Source organism: Lissotriton helveticus, chromosome 12 (genome assembly GCF_964261635.1).
Source record: "Lissotriton helveticus chromosome 12, aLisHel1.1, whole genome shotgun sequence".
Classification (NCBI taxonomy): Eukaryota; Metazoa; Chordata; class Amphibia; order Caudata; family Salamandridae; genus Lissotriton; species Lissotriton helveticus.
The window spans coordinates 826,053,296-826,074,943 of record NC_136073.1 but is presented as its reverse complement, the minus strand read 5'-3'; the positions used below and the strand labels follow the sequence as shown (position 1 = coordinate 826,074,943).

At 41.8% G+C, this 21,648-nt stretch overlaps 1 protein-coding gene across 1 annotated transcript in view; it reads right to left on the bottom strand.

Moving 5' to 3' along the window:
• The window catches only part of TIMM44 (translocase of inner mitochondrial membrane 44), a 138,303-nt gene that overhangs the window by 56,915 nt on the left and 59,740 nt on the right, over nucleotides 1-21,648 (bottom strand). The window contains exons 8-9 of the mRNA XM_078670910.1: nucleotides 11,618-11,710; nucleotides 6,527-6,651 (exon numbers count right to left, since the gene is read on the bottom strand). Coding sequence (XP_078527036.1) covers nucleotides 6,527-6,651; nucleotides 11,618-11,710 — 218 coding nt within the window. The remainder of the gene's footprint in view (nucleotides 1-6,526; nucleotides 6,652-11,617; nucleotides 11,711-21,648) is intronic.

The following is a 21,648-nucleotide window of genomic DNA, read 5'->3' as shown; positions in this document are numbered from 1 at the left end:
TGTGTCGCATCAGCCTGGCTCGATCCCACTCCACCATCCTTCTCCGAATGGAAGGGTAGATTACTTGCGACATGTAGTCTCGAGGTAGCCATTTATAAACAAAAGGGGCGTAATATTCGGCAGAGAGGCATGAAAATTTGGGCACCTTTGCTAGATTGGATACAGGCGCATGGAATATAGGAATTGAAAAAGCCTTGGATAAATGCTAAATTTTCTAATCACCAAATAACGCAACTCAACCGTATTGATAATACTAAATTTTGTCTCATTAAATCATCACAGAAGGAAATGTATGATTAAGAGTGTATTGAGTTTTGATGCTAATTTGTTTTCTTTCTGCTCTCATTTATTCCCTCCTTAAGGAATTTGCATTTGTGTAATGTAAATATCTATGTATGTAATAATAGAAATACCTGTCCTCATGGGGGGTGGGGGGTGGGAACCAGGGGCTATAAATAATATGTTGTAAAAATCTGAATAAAAAATTGAGAAAAAAAAAAAGGAAAGTCCCAGGGAGGTGTTCAAAATCAACAACGAATGACAAAGAGCTTAAAAAGCGGTCTCCCTTCCAATCTCAGGGTTTCCCTAGACTTTTGCCCTTTTATCACCCAACCCTGGGGATAAATGATTTCTCAATCTAGCAGCTAAGAAATGGGACTCACTTCTCGGATCACTTGGAATATACATCGCATTAGCACGTGCTAAAATGAGTCTTCTGACATTTTTGCTCCCACATTCAAAATGGGCATCCTCCGGGCTTACATTTCGTCTTCTCTTGTTGCTTCTTAACTGTTAATTGTTCGCCCTTTGCTTTCACTCTTTCTCTGGCATGCTACTGCAACTTCAGCACCAAGAGAGGCTTGTCTTGGAGTGAGCTATGTAAGTGTTCTCATTCATGGCAGGTAATGCACAGTCACTGCATGTGAAGGCATGCCACTGCAAACTTGAATTGCACAGATCTGGCAGCTACTATAGAAACTGGATCTTGGATCTTGTCTGGACCCAGTGAAATGTGCTCAATTTATTCATGTTTAATTTGCGGACACCGGGACACATTCAGATGCGCCTGCAGTTTGTATACTTACCTTGAGAGCAGCAACCTACAGGGTAATAACAGCCTCTTACTTTTTTAGCTCCAGCCCTAGCTCAAAACAAATGCCTCCCTGAAATATTTATGAGTGGCTCCTTTTGTTCAGTCCAGGGTGGAGGCTATTAGGAGCTTAACAACCTGCTGCCACAGACCCGCGGCTAAACACCTACAAGAACTCAAGCGATAAACTATTTGATTGGGAGGCAGGTTTTTAACTTTTCCAGCCTAAGGTGTAAATGATATACATGCAATGTAAGAATGTCAGTTGTGTGTGTGTCTGCACAAGTAATTACCCCAATAATCATTTATACAGCCCTTACTAATTTATTTTTCTTTATTTAGTTTCTTTTATACAGCCCAATGTATTGTGTCAGAGCACTTTACATCACACTTTAAACTTCTTAGTCTGGTTTTAAATCTTTGCATGGAAATGGACCATAGTATCTCAGAAATACTTTGCAGCTAAACATTCCGGCTCGCACTCTTAGATCTAGTGAGCTACTACATTTTTGTCCAAAGCATATTCGTACAGTTAGGTACAGGGGCCACTCTTTTTTTTTTGCCCCCAAATATTGCAATCAACTTCCCCTCAGTTATGTTCCTGTTCAGACCTATCCTCTTAAGAAACTCCAGAAAACCTGGCTATTTGATCTCGAACACCTCCTTGAAGTGCGACCTGTGTGTGCTGCTCAGGCGCCGAGAGATCCCCTTGGATGATTTGTGCGCTTAATAAATAAATAAACTCATGCTATACCTAAGCAATGCATCTTTCAAGTGTGTAAATCACTATACCGGTTATGTTAAATAAGTTAATTAAGGTTACATGGTGTGGGAGTTGCATATGAATCCCGGTTTTATGGTATTTATTTTTGGGATATTTCCAATTGTATTTATCTATATTTCTTTTTGCCAATATTATCTGTATTTATCCATATTTATTTTGCGTTTTGTGGAAAAATGAAGCTGAAATTAGTACGTTTCAACATTTATTTAACGGGTAAATATGCACTCATGCTTGATTGCCTACTGGGTTTAAATGTTGTGAATCCCCACAGAAGATAAATCAATGCACTGATAAGAAACTATGCATATTTTTCCGTATCAATTTTGTGCATATCTACTGCTGTTAAACCCTCTTTACTAAAATTCCTTACTTTTTTAGCCCCCTTACCTATCAATCCACACAGCAATTGCCTGGCAGTCATGGCAGACAGTATTCAGAATTGCTCAAAAAGTAACCCAATTTCATTTTTATCCACATTTAAAAATAAATACAGAGGAGAAAATAAATGTTTTCTGTCTGTATTTGTCTGTAAAAAAAATCAGTAAAAACGGAAAACAGAGAGCCTTCCATATGATCATAGTGATATGTCACTATCACATCTCAGCACAAACTGAAAGGCAGGTTTCAAACGTGTTTGGAGCCTACAGAATGCAGTGGTCGAGGCTGTCTGAACAAAGAAATCTTTATTACTACCCAGGGAAATGTTTCTATCAATCTAGGAATAAAAAAAGATTGAAAAAACTTGATAAGGTTCTTGCAGATTGCAAAAGGCTTCTTGATGCGGGTGTCGAACTCACCGTGCTATATTACAGGTATTATACCCCATATACATATGATCGGAAAGTAACAGATATTTGTGGCAAAAACAGTCACCCACTGAGCTATCTGAGTGCAATATATTTCAGTGACCTGCATTTTACATGAGCAGCAGGCACATTAATCCACTATGCTGTTTTATTACGAGTCAAATTATTGAATAGATTACACACAGAATTATCCAGCAAGTGAACTAACCACCAGGAATATTTTACTCTTGTTATACCCTTAACAATACTGGATACACTAAGACGTCGTGGGGGGAGGGGTCCTTGACACTTTAAGACATTTTAAAATGCCGACTGTGGCCAATAAAGTAATGCTCGTGACACCACCCGTTTTCTGCACCACATTTTGACGTCATCACATTTAAAGGATTTCGGAATATTTTTTTTTCTATTTCCAGCTCGGACCCCTCTAAATGCAAAGTAAACGAATTCATGAGCAAACTGCCCAAAACATGTCACAGAAGAACATTATTAGCACCGTTGATGAAAACATTTGGATATCAAGTTTTTATTACGAGTGGCCAGTAAACAGGGCCTTTAAACTGGTTACCGTAGTCAACGCCAGGGCAATGTTGAAGAATTTTTTATTTTTATTTTACAATGACAATTCTTCACCGGACCACTAGATGGCAGGAGATGCGCGCCTATGCATGCAAGGACGAGCCATGCTACTGGAAAAAACACACGCAGTAGTTGAAAAGTGACTGGATTTGTATCCCATTGGTTGCCCTCTGACAACGAGGCAGGAGTCACAATGTTATAATGGCTCGACCAATTCTCCTCTCAGTATATTTCTAAAAAAATGAGTTTACCCTAACTCTCCACTATTAGCGTCTCTTGTTTCACAAAATACGTATTCAAAAGTGGAAAAGAGCCCCTTTGAACTTCCTTGGGTATGAGAAATAATAGTTGAAACATAACCACTTTTCATTCATTATTTTGCGTTCCTTGGTGTTTTAATTCAGGAACAATCTCCAGCAAAACTAAAAAAAACTAGAAAAAGATAGTAAGAAAAAAACACTAAACAAAATGAAAGCAGAATGCATTCTATGAAGCTGGGTCTGAAGAAGCACAAATTCACATAGTCCACATAAAGAAGACACATTGCACAAACACCCTGTTGTACTTGGATCCTGACAGAGACCAAAGAAGGGGGGTAATATCTCTGAAACAGATACTGAGCCTCAGAGACACAAGAATGAACAGGGAGGTAGTGACCGAAACCTCTTTTTTCTTTACTTTACTTTAATTTCATGGTATTGAGAAAGATTTAAAAAGGTCAATACGATGTAATATATAGGAGGTTGATAAAGATCCACATCAAGAAATAAATCAGGTATTTAACAATAAAACATGTTTCATTTAACTTTTTGTAGCCCCAGGAATCACCCAAATTCAGCTGTATTAAACAGGCGTGGAAATCGTCATCTCAAGTCAATTACAACATGAACTTAGAGGTGGGCGAGCCCTTGAAAGCTAGAGACTGGCTCGAGACAGATGCCCAGCTCTGGCTCATTTCGGACCCCCGAGCCTAACACGAGCCGAGCCCAGTCACTCCTTCTCAGAGGGGGTCCGCTGTCAGAGGCTGTGAAAGACCCAACATTCTGGTTAAACGGACGCGTTGTCTCTTACCATCTCTCACCAGTAGACAATGCGATCTTGCTTATGTTTCATAGTTCTTACACTGGCTGGGAAAATCAGCAGTGCTTTAAAACTTTAAAAAATGCTAACACATTGCCTTCTGGCACGTCCGACCAAAAGAAAATGTGTCTATGTTGGTATGTCATATAGTTAACAAAATGTTGCTTTTCAAAGGCTGTGAAAACAGCATCAGGGTCAGATTGATAAAGTGGGAACGGCCGGTATCCTGGCCACCTTTGGGCTGGTTTTTGGGCATGTCTCTTGGCTCTGTGGGTGTCTGTCGCTCTCATTCGGCTGTCGCGGGCGGCCCAATGGGGCTTGAGCGGCCTCACTGGAGCCTGCAGCAGGGGCAAGTGGGCCTTTGCTGCCCCGCTTCCTCACCCAGATGTGGGCTCTCACGGTCCTTCCCCCGCCCCAGGCCAGCTGGTTAGGTTATGAGACAGTGGCCCCTGAGGGTCATTCAGATTCAAGGTGGGTTTGTGGGCCTGAGCAGGAGCGGCCTCGCTGGAGCTTAGCTGAGAACGGCCATTTTTACTTTTAGACACCCCCATTGTGGTCTAATAGCAGTGGCGGCTCTCCCGCTAAAGCGGAGAAGCATTGCCCCACTGCTCAAGAAGCAGTGTAAATGAAAAAATAAAATGATAAGTGAAGTTATTATTTTATTTTTTGTATGGTCAGGGTAGGGAGGGGCGGGGCTTGGCTCCCCTGACGTCAGGGGGGAGGAGTGGCCAGGCCATCCAGTCATTCATGCGCACTTCGCATGGTCTCCATGCAGGCTGCATTACAGCCTGCAAGGAGAACATGTCCAGGTCCCCCTTCCCTGGCTGGGCGCCGAACCACGGCGCTCGGACCAATCATAACACTGCATTGCAGCGGTGTGATTGGCTCTGGGGAGCCTAGGTGATTACCAATCACAAAGCTGCAATGCACTTCTCAGTCCCCAGAAGAGACTCACTCGACGTGGGAGAGATGCAAAGATGGAGAGACGGAGGCGGGATCAGGTAAATGATTTTTTGGGAGGTTTATTCAAAACCGCCCCTCCCTCCCCGCCACCCTAAGAACCTTACCGGCCGCCGCTGTCTGATAGTGTCTTTTCCCTTAGTCCTCCCCTCACCAGACTGGGACACTGAGCTGGTGATGGGTGGGGAAAAGCAAGGGAGATGGCCTGAGTGGCCTCCCTTCATCCCAGGTGAGATTGGCCAATTTCACCCCCTCACATCTCCATTAGAGCCCAGCAGTGCTCTTCCTCTGACCTCCACCCTGCTGTATACTCTGCACATACTCAGGCCCTACAGTGCTCATTCTCTGCCACTGCGAGCTCTCCATTCCTGGAGCCTCTTGGCAAGGAGAGAAGGTGCCAGAATGTGGTGAGAGAAGGTGAAGAGTGAGGGGGTAGAGATAGATGGACTAGAGGAGAATCTAAAGGAGAAGCAATAGAGAGACAGGACAGAGCTGGACAGAGAGGCCTGGACATGAATGGGGAAGAGATCAAGCTGGCTAAGGAAAGAGTAAGAGATGGAGAGAAAGACACGGAGAGAAGATTAGAAAGAACAATAGTGGAGAGTGATAGCGTACAATTGGTGTAAAGAGAGTGGGGTTCACCCTGCATTTTTAAAAACTGCAGAAAAATTCACTAAGAGGTCAAAACAAAGCCTTGAAATAAGGAAAGACAAATGGATACCCATTTACTGGCTGATTTGTACAAAATGAAACCAGAAAGCCTGGATAAATCGCGGCTTCCCCGCTTAAACTGTGTGGCCTTAGGCAAATATTTTATTTCCCCAACAATTTTTATTTCATTATTGAACGAAAGTACTTTCAAATATGCAAGCTCAGACAACCAGTTCTACAAAACTATCAATTTTTAAAAGTACTTCTTAGTGCAGTGCTATAATGTGCCCCATTAATGTCAAAGCTTCCACATGTTAAAGAAACAATTTTTGGGAATAAGGTTCATCATATTTTATTTGATCTTTGTTGTATGATTTACGTAGCAATATTTTCACAGCTTGGCGCGTGCTCACACTTCTAAGATCCAAGCCAGACCGTTAACACGGCTCTGCTTGTTAATTAGTTGGCTCGCCCACCTCTACGTGAACGGAACAAAGGTGGAGGACAACATTAAATGCATAGAGCTGCGGCTAGCACACCAACAAAGACAGATGTCTGCACAGTGAGTTTGCATACCTCCAGAATGTTTGGAATGATATCCCTCTCACATTGCTTCAGAAAAGTGTCCTTGTCAAAATTTGGATCCGCTTTCAGAATTTCAGTCAAAACCTCTGACATTTCGGTCTTGGAAAATAAACCACCTGTAGGAAAAAAACAAAATGGCAATTACAAGTGGTTAGGAAGGCAAATGTTCCTCCACCCAAGACTGGAAATGTTACTTACCTATAAAACTAGCTTGCAGCTGCTTTGTGCAATTTCATAGAGAAGCCAACACAATGCTAATTTTACTTTGTGAAGAAAGCGAGCATCATGCCGCAGGGTATAGAGAACCGAAAAAGATGAACGCAAGCACACCATTATACTAACACAGCAAACTTCAGTAATGCTCTTTCTTCATCGACTGAACTAAGGTTACATTTGCATGCTGAACTTCCAGTTCAACACAAGCAAACAATTCCCAACTTCCAAGCAGGATAGGGGTCCTCAGAGCTTCCAATGTGGAGATGAGAATACTTATGTGCATTGAGTCTGGTTGGATCTGCTTCCAAACAAGGGTGGCCCCTTGTAGGACTGGGGCACCTCCCCTGGAGGGTTTCCTAATGGTAGAGGGGTGTGTGGCTCGGCCTTTAGAAAACCCGATATGCCTTGCACTCTGAGACTCCACAGGGTAGAAGGACAGAACATCTGCCAGTGTCTAGCAGAGATCCTCTTACTGTTGCTCTTGGACATTTGTAAATCAATTCTATTGACATTCCATTCCTCAAAGCTAGCTTCTTCTATACCATCCACCAGAATGCACAAATACAGACACCGTGAGGGTGGACACAGACACCCAACCCTTTAGAGCAAAGAAAATATGAACCTGAAATAAGGAGTTTCACAAATTTCACAAAATCTTTTGTCACTGCCTTCAAGCCGAAGGCATGGCGCCCGTGCTGGGGTTTGGCTGCCAACCACTGCACAGCCTAAAAGCAAAAGTCCTACATTCTAACAAAAGGGATGGGACTTAAAGGTACTGACGGTTCTTGGAGAAGAGCAACCTACCCGCTGGCCTGCCACTGGGACTGGGCCAGAAGCTGGAGTAGTTCTCCATGGTGAACAATTTACAAGTCTTCAAAAGGACATAGCAATAGTGTCTTTGTCTAAGTGAAAGAGTAGGTTTTAAATACCTTCTCAAAGAGCCTCTAGGAGGATACATATACTTTTCTGGAGTAGATGTCTCTGCAACTTCGGTAGGAGTTCTAGTAACATTTTCTGGAATGCGGGGCTAAATAAATGAGTATACGGTGGAAAACATGGGTGCTCACGTTTTCCGCACAATAAGAAGTGCCTACACACCTTTGGCAGTGGAAGAATATTGTAGAATTAAATATTTTGCCCATCAGATAAAAGAATTTCTCAGCATTAAATGGAAGGCTGAGAAAGCTCAGGTGTTCTGTGGAAGCTCCAGGTAGGAGGAGGTCATTAGAAGCCGGAGAAGACCTTTGTCTAAAAGGACTCAAGTCATTCAAAGAGGGAAGGTACAACATTTACGTCACTCTCAGACTACAAAGGTATGAGTCGTCACGCATAGAGTCACAAAACAAACACGGTTATGACAGACAAGACTTAACAGTGAAGGGCACTGTATCTAGAGATTATCGATTACTGAAAAAAGAACATAAAAAACCCTTTTATTAACGTTTCCTTACAGACATAAGTAGTTCTGCTAGTATATACATTCTTCCATTCTTCTGTTGAAATGCAGTGCTGGGAAAGGGGACACTGGATTTTAGTCTGTGTGTTTTGTGATGTTCCATGTGTATTGCAACATTGGAGTGTTTGAACAGGATCCTGTGCGTCACATGAGCTTAATCTTTGTATACTGTTCCAGTGAAGCATACAAGCCTTGCAGTTGCATACCCCAAAGATAGTAGCCTTCAACTTCAAACAGGTAGCTTGAAATCGTACCATAATTCTGTAAATCTGAATTGGTTGTAAAAAATAACCATGCGATTAATAAATGAATACTTAAGCAACCACAGGCATTTGAAAGCTCTTTGAGAAGAGAGTAAGAACTAAACACAATGCATAATTTCTGTGCAAGATATTACTTAAACACACTGTACCCACTATATATATATATATATATATATATATATATATATATATATATATATATATATATGTGTGTGTGTGATCTGTGTGCATATATATATATATATATACACACGCACACACATGTATGTGGTGTGTGTGTGTGTGTAGAGAGGGAGAGAGAGAGATTTATATATATATATATATATATATATATATGTTAGCTCCTGGTACACTTCGTTCACGCACTCTTTCCTACACGGGTGCTGTTAATGCGGAAAGTGCCGCCGCAAAATATCCTGCTCCTCGCCCTCCTGTCCTTTCAAGAAGACACAGCACTCGCGGGGGGAAGTCAATAGTTTTTATTTAGACTTCCAAACGCAAACGCACCAGACGCGTTTCGGCTATCGCCTTCCTCTGTGGTACAGGGGTATCGCGGCCATTGCAATTTTTTATACACATGTGCTCATTTACAAATATAATACCAGCTATAAAAAGATCGGGAAGGAAATCTACCTGAAAAGTATCACAGATTGTCATCAACTGCTACGTGAATGGTATGACAAAGGACAATTGGTAACTGAGGAATATTTATATCTGCGGTGCATGAATCCGGTGACGCCGAGTTTCTACCACTTACCAAAAGTTCATAAGAACAGCGAGACACCGCCAGGACGTCCAATCGTGAGTGCACAAGGAAGTCTTTTGGAACATTTGTCAGTTTATATTGACTATTTTCTCACTGATTATGTAAAAAATCTACGTAGCTATATAAAAGACACCAAGGACTTCCTAAAACATATAGAAAATGTAGTGTGGAAGGAGGGAGATTGTATGGTAGTTATGGATATAGCTAGTCTGTACACAAGTATTGTCCACACAGATGGCCTAGTGGCCATAGAAAGTTTCTTAGGAATGAGATCAGCGAAGTTCACAGAACACAACAGAATGCTACTAGAATTGTTATCATTCAGTCTAAAAAATAACATTTTCCTTTATGAAGAACAGCATTACCAGCAGATAACTGGAGTAGCCATGGGCACATGTTACTCCCCGAGTTTTGCAAATCTCTTTGTGGGATGGTGGGAGGAGCATGTAGCCTGGGCGCAAGAGAATGGGAAATGGACAGAGAATATCGTAGCCTGGTATAGGTATATTGATGATCTCTTCCTTATTTGGAGGGGACCAATGGACACAGCAACCGACTATGTAGAAAGGTTGAATGCAAATGAGTATAATCTTAAATTCACAGCAGAAATCAGTTGCACTAAAGTAAACTACTTGGACTTGGAAGTAATGGTAAGGGATGGGAGAATTGCCACGAGACTGTACCGCAAAAGCACGGCAGGGAACTCAGTTCTACACTTTACAAGCAGCCATCCCCCTAGGTTAATCCACAGTATTCCCTACGGGGAATTACTGAGGATTAAAAGGAACTGCTCCAAAGAGGAAGATTTTCTTGTTAGTGCGGATGCCAGCATAGCCAGATTCAAGGCCAGGGGCTATAGTAAAAAGATTCTTGAAGAGGCCTTACATAAAGTACAAAAGATCGACAGAAAAGATCTGCTTAAGGAGAAGGATGGAGACAAGGAGAATAATGGAATGGCACTAAGAATGATAACAACTTACTCTAAGGGGGCAGATAGATTACGTGGGATCATGAGAAAGAACTGGAACCTTTTAAAAACGGATCCAGTTATAGGAGCAGACCTACCATCACGACCCATGATAACATACAGGAGGGCTAGGGCATTGAAAGACACATTGACCAGCAGTCATTTTGTAAAACCAGTAGTCAAACCTTTTGGAGACCATCCCCCAGGCTTTTTCCCATGTGGGAGGTGCAAAGCGTGCAGGAACAGCAGAAAGACATTAACATATAGAGTAGGAGACAGGGAAATGAAAATAAAAAAATTCCTTACGTGCACGACACCATATGCAGTTTACTGTTTAACCTGTCCCTGCGGACTTAGATACATAGGCAGCACCATTCACCAAGCGAAAATTCGCATCTTAGAGCATTTAAGAGCCATCAATAAGGGGGATGCGAATTATCCAGTAGCGCGACATTATCAGAAATATCATGGTAGCAACAATGAATTGATTTCTTATTTTGCACTGGACCAAGTACCCATGAGCGTAAGAGGGGGTGACAGGCTACAGAAATTGCGTAGGCTGGAATCCAGGTACATAGTAGATCTCTGCACTAAGGCGCCAAATGGGTTGAATAGCCATGAGGAGCTAGCAGTACACCTAGGTTAAAGGGCTCTTTGACCTGGGATCAATAATCTTGAATGAAAGAGGTTGGGTTGCATTCCAAGATGTAAGAGTAACTTAATTGCTAATATCATGTTTGCTGAATAAGGAACACACAATGTAATTGTATTTTAAACGAAAGGATAATATTTGTAATTTTGATTTATGTTTTGGGTAGCACGTTTGGTTGTTTAAGTAACGGAGGACACATGCAATAATAGGCCCATACAGGGCATGATTGAGTATAGGCTTAAGCCCATACAGGGCAAGAGTATGAGAGTAAATGACAGCGACAAAGACTGTGATGTAGTGCATATGAATTTACACCACTACAAGATGGCGCCTACACAATATGTGGAAAGAAAAGTGATTTGTCCTCTTTCTATGTTTATTATTTGTAAATGAGCACATGTGTATAAAAAATTGCAATGGCCGCGATACCCCTGTACCACAGAGGAAGGCGATAGCCGAAACGCGTCTGGTGCGTTTGCGTTTGGAAGTTTAAATAAAAACTATTGACTTCCCCCCCGCGAGTGCTGTGTCTTCTTGAAAGGACAGGAGGGCGAGGAGCAGGATATATATATATATATATATAGATATATATATATATAGATAGATAGATATATATATATATAGATAGATAGATATATATATATATATATATATATATATATATATATATATATATAATTTATGATTTGGAGCTGCTTTCCAGTACACCCCCCAAACAAAGAGCAGAGTAGTGTAGTAGTGTAACAAGGCACAAGAGCTTACCTATCAAGTCAGAGACTTTATCTGTAACAGTCCTCGATGCCCGGACAAGTGCATTATCACTTTCATCGTACTTCATTTTAATTTCAAAGAATCCTGAAAAGGAAACAAAGAGAAAATGTTCTCATAGGAGCAGAACTGGGGTGTTTAGTGTAGTAGCGCATGAGTTACGCTTGAGCGGTTTAAGCTGATCAGTAACTTGAGTCGAGAGCAACCCGCCTTGGATCTAAACTAGCCATCCTGAGTTATTGGCAATGTTTAAGCTTCGTAAAGTACTCTCCTTACCACTCGATAACTACTTATAGTGCAAATCAAAGGGTGACGAGGGAGAGAATCAGCAGTTAAAATATATCATATACATCCTGTACTTTGATAGAATGACTGCTGAATGACTGTTTCTCACTTTGGGATTGTGGGTGGGAGTATAAATAAAGTGTTCTCTAGGTGTGAAGAGTTATGGTGGCAAGGGTCCATTGGAACAAGAAGGGAAGTGAACAGATTGACGTCTCTCTGCTGAATCAACTGTGAGACGTTTTATGCCAGATCCATCTCAGTAAGTATAAAATCCAAAATGAAAGACTGGGTTTCCACTACCTAAAAGGTCACAAAAATTGGACATTTCACCATTTTAGCTGGGGTTCACCCCAGCCCTTGCTATGCCTTTTCACTTGCACTTATCAGTATTTATGGAAGATCTCAATAGTCACCTAGAAGCAGCGGATGTTGTTAGGTAAGCAGTTCTTAAGTTCCAAGGCTTTGCAGGCTCCCAAACCAGCTCATAATGTCCCAAAGGAGTAGGCAAGTCAAACTGAAAGTTGATAAGCACAAGATAACTTTCATAGTTCCAGAGTGACTAAGCAAAGCATCCAAAAAATATGACTGGTTGTCTTTTGAGGGAGAAGGAGAAGTGGTTTTATCATTTAGGACTGAAGCAGCCCGAATACGGACTCCAAATTATTTGGATGGAGGGCAACGGAGCCACTACTGATATTGCTAGTGTGGGGAGTGTCTTAGGGTTAACCTGGAAACAATGAAGTTGACCGGGAAGAAGGGTGGTTTAGGACAGCCATGTCTGAAACCGGTTTCAACATACTGTTGATACTACTGGGTGGTTATATGATGAAGTTAAGTGAGAGAGAAAAGATTGCAAGCCAGCCTAACAAGACCGGATTGAGTGGCAAGAGCTACTGGTGATCAGGAAACTTTTCCCCAAGAAATATGTTTACGCAGTAAGACAGATGAGCAAGGCATGGGAAAGTGCGGTGCAAATGTTTTTAAAGAAATCACCAAGTACACTTGTTAGACCTATGTGGCGTTTACTACGTTGTAAGAGGATCAATCATGACATAGAACTGGAACAGTGTAAAGAAGGTAGCTGTGAGGCAGGAGATTTCCATCCTAGCAATGTGTTAATAACCTTTGAGGAAGCTCTGGACACCATTCGTGCCAAGCAGGAATAATTGCACAATAGGAAAAACTATGGAAATCTGCTAAAGAATTATGGATGGGTTTCCCAAAGGATCGATGGGTAACAGAGACCTGATGTCAATGCGAACTTTGACATCAGAACTCAGCTGGTTGACAACCTGTATGGTTCACTAAGTAAGGACAGGAGCAAAGACTATTTTCCCTGTTTGGGATTAGTGGGAGGCTAAGAGTCTGGATCCAACTTCAAATATAGAGCGTGAGAGGGCCTGTCGCGGATTAAGCATATCTCAAGCAATGCTACATTTAAGTAAGCTCAGTTTAGTAGAACTTAATGGACACAGGTGGAATTGCAAAGGTTATATCCAGAGAAACCCCCTCAATGCCCTAAATGTAGAGTGAATAATTCTGTGATCCTAAATTCCAAAAGTACTGCCTGTTAGGAAAAACATTTATGCCGGCTTCCTCCCATGATATGGTCTTGATTTCTAGCCATGCTACACCCAAGGGTTGGATGCGAGCACTAACACCTAAACATGACTTCCTTGGTCCAAAACCAAAACAAAAGAAAAAACAAGGTACAAATTTGCTGCTTTGGGCACTGTATTCACAAAGGAGTGTCGAGCACGGTATTGGGTAAAAACAAGCGAGTCGCAATTGAACAGCTATATGAAAGATATGCCAGAGTGAACCGTAACCAAGGAATTTAAATGCACAAGAATGGATGACAAGCTCACAGAGAATTTGTAGATTGGGCAATGATGAATCAAAGGCTGTCAGATCTCCCTGGATCCAGGCCACCCCAAGGTGCCTAATTTACTTTAAGACAATAATGTAAAGGAAGAATGTGAAGAAAGAAGCCACGTGGGCGTGGCTTAGCGCCCGGCGCAGACGGCAGCTCTGATGTGAGCGCTCCGTGCCGAGCGGGAGATTCGTCCGTCATTTCTTCATGTAGCCGTTCTACGGGAGAAGATTCTTGGACCGGAGCATGAGGGACGTGTGCTAGCGCTGTTTCAAGGTGCATTTTGGCATTTTCCCCGCATTTCCAGTAAGCTGCAGTGCGGACGCGGCTCCCTGACGGCCGCGACCGCCATTTTGTTTACTCTTCGCGCGTCTGACGCGCTGTTTCCTCTCGAGCCTGTTGACTTTATGGGATGTCTTGCACCTCCGAATTCGCTCATGGTGAGCTAATTTCGTTCTCCTTCCGCTTTGACTGCCCTTAATCTGCCTGTTTTTGCTTCTATGAGCCTTATTTATAAATAATGCAAATTTGGCGGCCATTTTGTATTTCGTGAGCTTTCCCCTCACACTGCTCACCTACGGAAGGAATCTGTGTTTCTCCACTATCAGGCCTCACTTACCTCTTCTGTACCTCCCTGGTTTGGGGATTAATTCGCTTCTTTATTTTTTTTTTTTTTTTTGCGCCAATTGCGCATTTGCTTCAATGGACATTCGTCTCAGTAATTCTTCACCTACCTGAATGTTGTGCTTCTCCTACTGGACTTCCAATTTTCTGAAATATGTCCCTTTTTTACCTTTCGCCATTATGGTCATCCTGCGCTTTGTTTTCTGACATGATGGCTTTTTGATATAGGTGTATGGCCTTTCATTTGTGACTGTATGTGGCTCAGGGACACTACTATTTACATTTTAAGCACACAATACCCAGGCTGCTGGACTTTCCTCTGCTTTTTATTCAGTGGTGGTCCCCATCACATGGAAGGAGGTACAATTGGTCGTGTCTCTAAAACTCCACGGCACATTTTCATCAAAAACTCGAAAGTCTTCTCTGCATTGGCGCGCTTGGAAGCTTCCCCGAAAGTTGCTATTCAAATGTCGCAGTCCAGTGCGGAACGCCCTGCTCAACCTTCAGGGAAAATCACAACAAAACGTCTTAAAAAGGACCCTCCATCACCGACGGGCTCCACCTCAGCTGTATCCATGGAGCTATTGTTGGAGGAGATACGCGATCTACGACCTTTCATGGAGGAAACTAATTCCAAGTTACAGGTCCTAACTGATAATTGGTTGCAGATGGATACAAGAGTGACGACTGTGGAGCGCACTATTTCTTCCCTCCAAGAATCATCCTCCAAGGTGACGCACATGCAATCACAGATTTCCTCTCTCCAGAAGCAAGTTGAGGAGCTTGAAAATCGTAATCGACGTAATAACCTGCGAATCTACGGCTTGGCGGAGAATTGTGAGGGGAATGATCCTGTTGCTTTCTTTAAATCTTTCCTGCCCAAGCTTCTATATCTACCTGAAGGTACTACGCTCAACATTCAGCGAGCGCACAGGCTTGGTCGCATATCTTCCTCTACTTCTGCTTCACCAAAACCGAGAGGGGTCATCATGTACTTCCTGGAATACACTGATCTTCTAAAAGTCCTCGCAGCAGCCCGTGCCTCCCCTCGCCTCACGTGGTCTGGATCTACCCTCTTCTTTGCGCAGGATTACGCCAAAGCTACAGCCAGTCGTCGCAAAGCTTTCCTGGACATGCGACCGGAGCTTCGCTCCATTGGTGCTAGATATGGCCTCTTCCATCCTTGTCTTTTCAGAGTCACCTATAATAACAAAACAACGACCTACGATGATCCTGTTCGTCTCCGGAGCTTTCTAAACTCATGTCAAGCGCCGGATATGGACCTCTCCAGCTCCTCATCAGCTTTCCCTCCATGACTCTCACAACTTGATGTGATGCATTAATGTGTCAGCACGTCCAGTGCTGATCTTACCTTTACTCGTGTTTGTTCTGTTGATATACCCCTTCCTCATGTAATCCTTTCTGCTTCTATTTGCTCCCACATAGTTCCATATTCTGTTCATATGTTTTACGTTATTGTTCCACGTTTCGTTATTATGACATTTCCTGTTCTCTTCATGTTATTTTTATTATTCTCTCTTCTCCCCTACAGGTTTTACAGTTCATTGTAGGTCTCCCCCTCGGTTGGACGGTTCGTTTGCATCGGTTGTCCTGCCTCCTCCAGTTGGCGCTCCCCCCTCAGTTTTTTCTCCTCGTCTCCTCTCCCGTTTGACCACCCTTCCCCAGTCCCATCCTTTGTAAGTATGTTTTCCTTCCTCCCCTTGTTGTTTGATACTTTCCTCATATCCTTACTCTTGGTTTTTTTCCTGGTTCTCCCTTGTTCAAAGGTGTCTTTTTTCTCTTATTATCATCAATTTTCTTGTTTTTGTCTTTATCATACCTATTTTTTGATCACTTGTATTCTTCTACTTTATTTCCTTACTCAACTGGCTTTCATCATCACTTTTTTCTTCTTTATTTGTACTCTCTATTTATACTCATTCCTTTTCTTCTTTTCTTTCCTTTTCTCCCTTGTTCTTCTGATTACCACTTTTCACTCATTCTTGACTTGGTTTTTTGTTCTCCTAACTCCTTCTTATTTATTCTTTTTTGCATCTCTACTACTCTTTTTGCAGATTTTCTTGTACTCTCTTTTTATTTGCTCTAGATCTCATATTTTATTCCTTCATTCTGTTTCTCCAACTTTTTTATGTTTTTCTTGCTTCTTTTCTTTTCTGGACTATTATTCTGTTTTTTTCTCTATTGATATTTTCTCTTTATCTCTTCTAACATGTCGTTAAAAATAGTAACTTGGAATGTTAAGGGCATAAATTCTCCCATCAAACGGCAGAGAATTTTATCGCATCTGGCTCGTTTAAATGTTGATGTTGCTTTTTTGCAAGAAACCCATTTGTCTGCTGAAGAATCTGTTAAACTAAAAAGAGGTTGGGTGGGTGATGTTTATTATTCTCAGGGGGATGGTAAACGCAATGGAGTAGCTATTTTATGTCACAAAAACGTATCACATTCATTGCTTGCTCAGGAGTCAGATGATATTGGTCGCTGGGCATATGTTAAACTGTCTATTAAGAATGTTCCAGTTTCACTTTTGAATATTTATGCCCCTACTGCTGGTGATCCTGCCTTCTGGCATACTTTTTCTCATCATATCACCAGATTTATTGACGATAATTTTATCCTAGCGGGAGATTGCAATCAGCCTCTTGACCCCTTTCTGGACAGACACTCTAAGGCCCACTTTATTCCTAATAAATCCCATAAATTTTTCTCCCAGGCTATTTCTCAACACAAGCTCACTGATGCCTGGCGGCTATGCAATCCAGAGACACGGGAATTCACCTTTTATTCTCCCTGCCACCATTCCCAATCCCGAATTGATTACATTTTTGTTACCCACAACATTGCCCAAACCCTCACTCATGCAGAGATCGGTCCGATTCTACTTTCGGATCATGCCCTCACTTCAGTTCAGCTTGACATTATTCCTAAATCAGCTGGACCCAAACAATGGCGCTTTAATAATGCTCTTCTTTTGGACCCCAAGTTCACTGCTTCTTTTACTGCATTCTCAGACGAATTGTTCTCGCTTAATGACACTCCATCCATTCCCAAGCACACCATCTGGGATGCCTTTAAGGCTGCGGCAAGAGATTTTATAATTGGCTTTGTGGCAAAGAAGCGGAGAATTGCCCGTAGATTCACAACCGATCTCCTTCTGGACATTAAGAAACTGGAGCATTCTTATTTCACCTCTCGTTCGCAAGACAGTTTGACAGCCCTGGTCAATGCTAAAATGAAATTTAATAAGAAATCTACGGAAGACGCGTCTTTATATCTACTGAAATCAAGTGCAAAGTTTTATGGAGGCAAAAATAAGGCTGGGAAAATTATAGCTAATTATTTGAAAGTAAAGCATAACAAATTAAACATTGAATCAATTTATGACACACACTCTGTTCTCAAACATAACGATGCAGATATTCTTGCTGAATTTTCTGCCTTTTACAAAACTTTATATACCTCCGAAACTCAACCCTCTTCTCTATCTTTAGACCGTTTTTTCTCCACCATACAGAAGCCATCTCACTTTCCCCTTGATCTCTCTCACTTGGAGATTAGTATCTCCCAACAGGAGTTACTCACAGCACTTCAGAATCTCCAAAAGGATAAGGCCCCTGGTCCGGATGGCTTTACTGTTGAATTTTTCCTGCACTTTTCGAAACTCCTTATTCCAAAATTGCACTCCCTTATTGATACTTTCCTCACTTTGGGTGCCTCCTCTGGTTCCTTTTCTGACGCACATATCTGTCTGATACCCAAGGAGGGGAAGGATATTCAATACTGTAAAAATTATAGATCAATTTCTTTGGTTAACATTGATTATAAAATATTTGCGAAGTCTCTCGCGGCACGTCTTGACCTTCTTCTCCCGGATCTTTTGGGTGAGGAACAGTCAGGCTTCGTCAAGGGTCGTTTCATCACTGACAACACCAGACTATTATTTAATGTTTTAACTCAGTCCCGTCATTCGCCTCATTCACTCGCAGCCATAGCCCTGGACGCTGAGAAGGCGTTTGACAGGGTTGAATGGACTTATTTATTCCATACACTTCAATGGTTTGGCTTTGGTCCTAAATGTATCTCCTTGATTTCCCTACTTTATTCTAATCCGTGTGCAGCAGTCTGTGCCAATGGTCAAATCTCCTCCTTTTTTGATCTGAAAAGAGGTGTCCGTCAAGGTTGCCCCTTATCTCCTTTTCTATTTAATTTAGCTTTAGAACCCTTCCTTTCCAAGCTTCGTCAGAATCCTAATATTCAGGGATTTCAAAATTCAGATTCCCAGGTTAAATTGGCTGCTTATGCGGACGACATTCTTCTTTTTATTTCTTATCCCACTGATTCGATCCCCGCTTTCCTTGCCGAAGTACATGATTATTCCCCAATATCGGGTTATAAACTTAACAATGATAAATGTGAGATCCTACCCTTGACGAAATTCACATTTAAACCTGACTTTGCCGCCTCACCCTTTACATGGAAATCCTCCCATATTAAATACCTTGGCCTCCACATTACTTCTTCTATACCAGGTACTGTCTCCCTTTGTTTGGCTAAATGCACTCAAAAATTGGTGGATTTATCCTCCAAGTGGCACCCCCTTTACTTATCCTGGTGGGGAGGTCTTGATACTATTAAAATGATGTTATCTCCCATAGTTCTCTATACCATTTCTAATATCCCAGTGTCCATTCCCTCTAAATGTTTTTTAAAAATCAACCCTATTTTGACATCTTTTCTTTGGAATAAGAAAAAATCCAGAATGTCCCTTGCTCGGCTGATCCGTCCTAAGGTGGAGGGTGGAGTTAATTTCCCAGATTTTCCTGCTTACCATAAGGCGTTTTTGTTAAGGCAAGCTTCCTTCTGGTTGCAAGATCCCAGTGATCCCTGCCCTCTTTGGACTAAATTCGAACGCCTTCTCCTTTCTCCCTTTTCTTTTGCTGAATATCTCTCTTTCTCACGCAAACCCTCCTCCATATCTACCCCATTCACAAATTTACTACTAAACTGCTCCTTTCTTCCTCTCACCCTCCCCCCTTAGCGCTTGCTGACTTTCTCTCCTCTACTATTTGGCATAACACCACCCTCCTTATCCGCAATAAACCCTTCTTTTGGAAAACGTGGCACCACAAAGGGTTGCTATGGGTCTCTCAACTCTTTTCTCAATCCTCTTTCTTACCTTTTGCTAATCTCCGTTCCCTTTATGATTTACCTGCCTCCTTTTCCCGTAACTACCACCTACTTAGAGAGGCTGTTATGACAGTCTACACACGACTGTCTCAGCTACCCTCCTCCCCCACTACTCCTAATCCCACCACCTTGTTTCATTCTTTGTTACGTACTACTCCTAAGGCGTCTTCCATTTATAAATATCTTCATACCACTGATTCTATTAGGCCTAAATCCAAAGTGAAGGAATGCTGGGAACGCGATCTCTCCGCCTCCTGGCCCATCTCCGTATGGGATAAGATATGGAACAAAGTTCGCAAATCATCGAGGGCAGCCTCTTTGACACAGTCTTTGTTCTTTATTTATAACAGACTTCTTTATACACCCTTTGACCTTCATAAACGCTTTCCGAATACTTCTCATACATGCTGGTCTTGCTCATCCCCGCAGGCAACATTGTTTCACATGTTATTCTCATGTACATCTGTTCATGACTTTTGGTTAAAGGTTTGGGCTCAAATTAATGTAATTTATCACACATGTATTCCTTTTTCTAATGTTAACATTTTCTTAGGAAGCCTCTCCCCTGTTGGGACAATGTTGAACTGAAACCTCAAATTATTGATCTGCTGTTGACCGCTGCATTCCAGCAGATAACGGTAAACTGGAAAGATTTTTCCAACATTTCCTTTAAGGCGTGGTGGTTTAATGTTTGCCACAACCACAGACTCGACACTGCCTTTGTTTTCCCGGCTAACATGGCTACAAAACGTATGGACTTATGGCTTCCCATTACGCTTTACTTGGATACTTGTGCTGCTCGCAAATCTGCTCTACTGCCTTCACAACAAGAAGTCCTTAAACCTCCTTAATTGCTCAATGCATTCCATTTTTCTTTTTCTTTTCCTCATTGTATTAATTTTAAATTTCTTTCAGGTATTTTCATGCTTTCATGGTTAATGTTTATCTTATTGTCCAGATTTTCCGTTTGCTATTACTTACAATTTTATGCTTGCTTTATTTATCACAGTTTTTACTGCTTTATACTTTTACTGTATCCTGTGCTGACACCTTGTTCTTTCCTTTTTAATATCAAATAAAATTTTCTTTGCACTTAAAAAGAAAGAGAAGCCACGCGTGTCTGGCTCAGCAAAGAATTTTCCCATTGGAACAAAATGTGTTGTGTGAAAGCAATGAATGTAATGTCTGATGTTTAACCGCCATGCTATACAGAATTACATGTAGCAGTGCAGATTACTAATAAATATGGGGTATGAGTTACTGAATTTAGACTAATTCTAAGTCCTATTCTGCGCTAAACATTTACGTGAAAATGAAGTGTTCATGTATACGCAATAGGCATGTAGCAACACCAGAAAAATAGTGCATCTCCTCTATCAGATGAAGTGGAAGAAAGTAGGCAGTGCTGGTTTGCTTCCATGCAGAAAACACATTTGATAGAATAAACAAACTATATGCAAAGGTTTTGAGAAAGTGTTGGTACGGCGTAAATATGTCCACAAGGGTGAAGCCAACTAGGTAGCATCCAGTGCTAGGATGCTTGTCAATTGAGACCTAGACCTTACAGACTCATTTCAACAACAGAGGGTAACAAGGCTGATGTGCCCTATGTAATACTGTTCTTCTTTGTGTTGGCAACAGAATCGCTAGCGACCAGGATGCAGGAGAACAAGAGCGCAATGGGGCTATCTGTAGGATGTGAGAATCATAAAATTAACTTCATTATGGATGATTTGTTAACTTTTGAGAGAATCATGGCATTGGCCATCAGCCGCCTACTGTCAGAACTTGTTAATTTGATAAAGAGATATCATTAAAAATAAATTGATATCAGTATAAGCGCTGAAACAAGGAAAAGATCCAAGCTGGGGTGGTTAACCACCTGAGCTACTTAGGAATCACGACAACCCGGCCTGATCGAACTGTGTTTTGTCTTAGGGATCAAGTGGACTAGAGCACCAGGAAGGGCTTCTATATTTCGTGGTTAGAACAGAGAGGTAACAGAAATGGTTGATTGTTCCAGAGCTGCTCAATC